Raw genomic sequence first — 5985 nt, forward strand, 5'->3', positions numbered from 1 at the left:
ACATGATGTAGCCAATGCCAGGCTTTTGGCCTGGGCCTTCTCACCTGCCTCTCTACCTGGTAGAGGTGAGGTCCATGTGGGAAGAGTTCTGAGAGTTTCCAAGCCCTCCATTGGAAGGAGCAGCCCTGTCATTGCTGATGTCTCCCTTTTCTTGCATATGGATGTTGACTTCATCATGGCAGACTCCGGATAATCTTCAGGTAAGACTTCATAGATATGAGAACCATCTTTACTTTCTAAAATTTTCCAGAATAGGAATCAAGCTAGATTTGTTTTTCATGAAACTTTTTATTTGGAGATAACTGTAGATTCACATTTTGTTGTGAGAAATAATATAGAACTACCCAGTTTCCCCCAATGGTAATTTGTGCAAAAGCCCAGTGTAATGTTACAGCCAGATGTTCCCAGTGACACAGTCAAGCGACAGAACATCCCATCCACACAGGATCCCTCCTGCTGCTCTTTCAAGTCACTCCTCCCTCCCTATTCTGTCCTCTGTGGTAATCACTATTCTGTTCTCTATGTCTGTAACTTTGCCATTTCAAGAAAGTCACATAAATTACCCTGCACAACGTTTTGGGACTGGCTTTTTTCACACAGAATAATTCCCTGGAAATTCATCTAGTCAATCTAGATAATTTTTTTTTAAAGTCACATGAAATCAATCTATCCCTCATTGGTCCTAGCATACCAAACCCCAACCCTTATCCAGGGAGTAGAAGTACACTGTTTTTTAGGATATTTACCCTATGCGATCTCAAACAGATTTTAGACATGCTAAAACAAGACTATGTTCTTTCAGGGAACCTGTGTGCAGCAAGAAAGACTGAGGACTAGGCCACTATGATATTCCAGACTCTGCATTTTCACTCCGATAAAACTGAATGTAAGAGGCACAGTAGTTGAACGTTTTATTGTCATTAGATACTACATTTGATTTTTCTGTCTTAAATGTAAAAATTTAAAGAAAAATAATGGGTGGATGGCTTTTTTCTTTCTTTGAATAGTCATGGACTCATAAATTTATTTTTTAAAAATTTTAGTTTATTTGTTGTTAGGTTTTATATAATGTATGCTTTAAATTGAAGGTAGGATCATTAAAGTTACCTCAATTATCAATCCTCGTTACCTCAAGAATCATTCAATTCTTACAACCCTGTGAGACTGATTTTTCCCTCTACTCTGTAGATGAGGTTTAGCAAGCTTAAGTAATTTGTTTCTGGTCACCTAGTAAAGAATTATAGAGTATGGAATGAAACCAGGTATGTTTATGATTTCCAAGTCCCCAATTCAGTGAGAATCCCAGAGCTACACGTACAACAAAGGAAGAAACTTGTTATTGGTTCTTAGTAAACTGTTTTGATCACATACCAATAATAATAACTCAGTGTAGGAAAACAGATATGCCAAAAAATATTGTTAATATTTGTGTGACATACAACCAGAGCAATACTTTTTTTAAAAAAAGAAATTTTAAAATCATCTTGTTTTAGCAAGTAAAACTTCATTAAGTAGTTTCAGCATACCTCTAATTAAGGGTTACAATTCATGTTAATAGCAAACATATTCGTGACATGTAGAATTAACAGTGCATTTCTTCCCTAGATATAGGACATGATAGCATTATGAAGACCTCAAAAGAAAAACCTTCTCATAGCTGAATTTTAAATTCCATATTTTTCTATCAGCTCTTTTGCTTTAGATATATAGGCACTCATGGCATCTTCCTTCGACTGCCCTAGAAAGACACAAAACAGATTATCTTACGGACTGATGTATTGGGAAATTAAGAAAGCTTACTTCACTTATTTAAGAATTAACAACCTTTTTGGAGGTTCCACGCTTCCCATTTAGCCTTGCCTTTTAAATCTAACATTCCTGGACACTCTGCCAAAAGAAGAATAGATATATTTTCAAGTTTACTTTTTACTCACTGCTTCTATAAACATTGCTCAAATGAAATGTATTATTTTTTAAAATATGATATATATACACACACATATATACATATATACACACACATACACACACACACATATACAATACCAATATTAATGTCTCCAACTATAGATTGTTTGTAGAGCCCATAGAGTTCTTTCAGTTCTTCATCATCTGGCCTTGTTTTCAGCTTCCTCACATCTTTTGTGATCCTATCAAAATCAGCCTAGAACACAAAAGGAAGAAAGGCCAATAGTGCCTTCACTAACTTTCAGCAGGCTTATTTATTTTGCAGGTATTTTACCACCAGACAGTAGGAACTTAAAAAGAAAGAGGACGGTTTCAAACAGAGCTATTACTGGTCTAGTTCTTCCAGTATTATCCTAATTTATTTTAATTTATGGATCCCTCTCCTGGTACTTACCTGATATGCAGACAAGATATGAAGAACCACATAAAACTGTTACTAGTGAAAAATTCCTTTTTTTTAAATTTTTTAAATTTAAAGTAGGCTCCATGCTGGGCATGGAGCCCAGTGCAGGGCTTGAGCCCACAACCCTGAGATCAAGAACTGGGCTGAGATCAAGAGTCAGATGCTTAACTGACTGAGCCACCCAGGTGCCCTAATACTGAAAATACTTAATTAAAAAAAAATTTTTAATTTTATTTAATAAATTAAATTAAATTAAATTAAATTTTAACAAAATTTAAATTTTTAAAAAATTTCAGAAAATTTTAAAAACTAAAAAAGACATAAATAAATGAAAAATACTCTATGCTCATGGACTGGAAGAAATATTATTGTTAAAATGTCAGTACTACCAAAAGCAATATACAGATTCATGGCAATCAATCCATATCAACATTCCAATGGCATATTTTACAGAAGTCAAGAAAACAATCTTAAAGTTCATGCAGAACCACAGAAGACCCTGAACAAACAAAACAATCTCTTTTTTTAAAAGATTTTATTTTATTTATTTATTTGACAGAGAGAGAGAGATCACAAGTATGCAGAGAGGCAGGCAGAGAGAGAAGGGGAAGCAGGCTCCCCACTGAGCAGAGAGCCCAATGCAGAACTTGATCCCAGGACCCTGAGATCATGACCTGAGCCGAAGGCAGAAACTTAACCCACTAAGCCACCCAGACACCCCCAAACAAAACAATCTTGAGAAAAGATAACAAAGCTGGAATCATGACATGTCCTGATTTCCAGCTATATTCCAGCTATAGTAATCAAAAGGGTATGGTATCAGCCTAAAAACAAATGGATCAATGAAACAGAACAGAGAGCCCAGAAATAAAAGCATGCATATATGGTCGATTAATTTATGACAAAGGAGTCAAGAACATAGAATGTGGAAAGGTGAGTCTCTTTTAACAAATGGTGTGTGACAACCTGACAGTCACATACAAAATACTGAAACTGGACCACTGTCTGACACTGTGCACAAAAACCAACTCATATGATTTAATATAAGGTCAAGTAAGACCTTTTGTGTAGATTTTACTTGAATGTAATACCTAAGTCCACAAAACTCTTCAATAGAAAACAGAGGGGGTTAAAAAGAAAGAAAGAAAGAAAGAAAACAGAGCGGGTAAACTCCTGGACACTGGTCTGAGCAACAATTGTTTGGATCTGACACCAAGAGCAAAGGCAACAAAACAAAAACAAAAATAAAGATGTGAGACTCCATTAAACTAGAAAGTTTCTGTACAGTAAAGGAAATCATCAACAAAATGAAAAGGCAACCTATGGAATGGGAGAAAATATTTGCAAATCATTTATCTTTAAAAAGAAGTGGTTAATATCCTAAATATATAAAGAGGTTACACCACTCAATAGCAAAAAGAAAAATTCAATTAAAAATGGGCAAAGGAATGAAATAGACATTTTTCCAAAGACATACAAATGGAGGTGATCTGATGCTGCATGGGTCATGGTGCAGCTCCAGCCTTGTACAGCCCACACCCCTGCATCAATGATGGTGGAGGAGGGCCAGCATGCCTGGGGTGAGGGTTGGTGGGTGGGGGAGGAAGACAGAGAACCACAGGGAGGGGAGGGAGGAGGTAGGGAGAGGAGGCAAAGGGAACTCCACCTGGGGGAGGTGGAGGGGGCACAGTGCCACCTGTGGGGAGGAGAAGGTGGAAAACTTGCCTGGGTGGGCCTTGCCTGGGCAGGGTTCGGGAGTACAGCGAGGAGAAGGCAGAGCACCACCTGTTGGTCTGGCAGCCTGGTAAAGCCTGTTGGGGAGGAGCTGACTGATCAGCACCCAGGAAGAAGCGTAAAGGGGAGGAACAGGTTGGAGATAAAGCCCTCCTGAAGAAGATGAGCTGTTTATCCAACAAAAAAAACTTCCAGATTAGACTCTTGAGACGTTAATTACAGCTGGACAGACTAACATAAGGACATCATCAGAAAAGTTGAAAGAAATTCATTTGCAGAAGAAAAACAAAGGATGTGAAAAGGAAGTGATTCCAAGAAAGCTGAAAAAAGTACAAAAAGTACAGTCTATGGGCCAGATTAAAAGCCACTTGGCTCAAAGGCTAGAAGATCAAGATTTGAGAGATTCAAGGCAATAAGCAGCAAAAGGCTTTAGAGAGAATTTAGCCCCAGCCCCATCTGGGGCTCTGTGCTGGGTGTAGAGCCTACTTGAGGATTCTCTCTCTCTGTCCCTCCCCCTTCACCCACTAAAATAAACTTAAATCTTAAAAAAAAAAAAAAAAAAAAAATCCGTATTCCGTGAAATTGTATCCAGATGTTTTTTTCAAATTTTATTTTAGAAGATTATTTAATGATGAAAAATGTTCCTAATATAGTTACAGGTACAGGAATAAAACTGTATATACTTGAGTATAACTGAATCAGTGTGTGTGTATATATACACACGTGTGTACATTCGTGTGCACATGCAAGTACATACAAACACACACACACACACACACACATTTTTCACAGTATAAAATTAATCCCTCATGTTAGCAGTGGTTATCACCTGCGTGAAGGAATTCCTAATAGTTCTCACTTATTTTATATTTGCTCTTTCCCCAAATTTCCCACCCTGAACATGTAATTTTTCGCATATCGGCAAAACTACTATTTTGTAGTTTTACAGATCTCTGCTGTTCAGAAAAACACTTGTCTCACCAAGGAGCGAGGGGGCGCGGGTGAGGCCCCAGCCGCTCTCGCCTCCCTTTCGCAGACGGAAGGGGCAGGCGGAGCAGGGCCGCCTGGTCCCCCGGGAGCAAGCCGGCCTCCGCCCTCCCGGGGGCAGCTCTTACTTCGCGAGTAACGGATCCCCGGGGTTCGCAAGTGTTGCCATGGGGAGCCCCAGGTCGCCGTCAACAGATGGCACAGGTGTGGTCCCCACTGCAATGAGCGGGCGCTCGCGATGGGGGTGGAAGTGTCCCCGGGGTCACTCCGTACAACTCCCGGTGGTGGCGGTGTGTGTGGGGGGACTCGGGGCGCGAGGACCGCGGGCGACAGCTGTCCCAAGCTCCAGTTCTGACTCGCCCGCCACCCATGGGCGTCACGCCTGCCCCATGCCCACTCGAGCTCTTCCCTCTGAGGACGAAACCCGCTCGTGGGGCTTCCGCACCCTTCGACTCACCTGCAAAGACATGGTGACACCGCACTCCTGAGGCGCCGGTCCCCGGAGCCCGTGCGTCGGGCGTCCTTAAATGGAAGCGCGCCTCCGCCCGCCGTCTCCCACTGGCTGCGCTGTGGGCCCGGCCGGCTCCCATTGGCCACCAGTCCGGGAGGCGGGGATAAGCGGTGAGTGGCACCTGCCCTGCCCCCAGCGCCCGCCCGCGCGTCCCAAGCCGCGCAGAGGGTTGTCTGCAGCCAGCGCCGCTCCAACTGGAAAAGCGAGGAGCAGGGAATTTAAATGAGTTCCTCTCCGCTCTTGGCTCGTTCCCCAGTTCTTTCTCAAGAGGTCGTTTGCAGGAAATCCACAGAAATCTCCCTAGGGCACGGATCTCAGTGGGGATTCCTTTTCGTACTTATATCCCTCTGCCCTCTCCTTGATTCCTAGAAACGTGGATGGC

At 41.6% G+C, this 5985-nt stretch overlaps 1 protein-coding gene across 1 annotated transcript; it reads right to left on the reverse strand.

Annotated features, from left to right (window-relative positions):
* Nucleotides 1–268: 268 nt before the first annotated feature.
* ACBD7 (acyl-CoA binding domain containing 7) lies at nt 269–5667 on the reverse strand. Its single transcript, XM_032349485.1, has 4 exons — nt 5550–5667; nt 2047–2164; nt 1825–1887; nt 269–1738 (listed from the first exon to the last, which is right to left on the reverse strand). The coding sequence occupies exons 1-4, from the start codon at nt 5559–5561 to the stop codon at nt 1665–1667; spliced, it is 267 nt and encodes an 88-aa protein (XP_032205376.1). The 5' UTR covers nt 5562–5667; the 3' UTR covers nt 269–1664.
* Nucleotides 5668–5985: the final 318 nt, after the last annotated feature.

This window comes from Mustela erminea, chromosome 6 (genome assembly GCF_009829155.1).
Source record: "Mustela erminea isolate mMusErm1 chromosome 6, mMusErm1.Pri, whole genome shotgun sequence".
In the NCBI taxonomy this organism is placed as follows: Eukaryota; Metazoa; Chordata; class Mammalia; order Carnivora; family Mustelidae; genus Mustela; species Mustela erminea.

Bases quoted from the DNA above. Each gene is read 5' to 3' on its own strand.
- ACBD7 (XM_032349485.1), bottom strand. The intron at 1,888-2,046 runs GTATTGTATATG...TTCTTTTGGCAG, and splicing joins AGTTGGAGACATTAATATTG to AGTGTCCAGGAATGTTAGAT. The intron at 1,739-1,824 runs GTTGTTAATTCT...GTGTCTTTCTAG, and splicing joins AGCGTGGAACCTCCAAAAAG to GGCAGTCGAAGGAAGATGCC.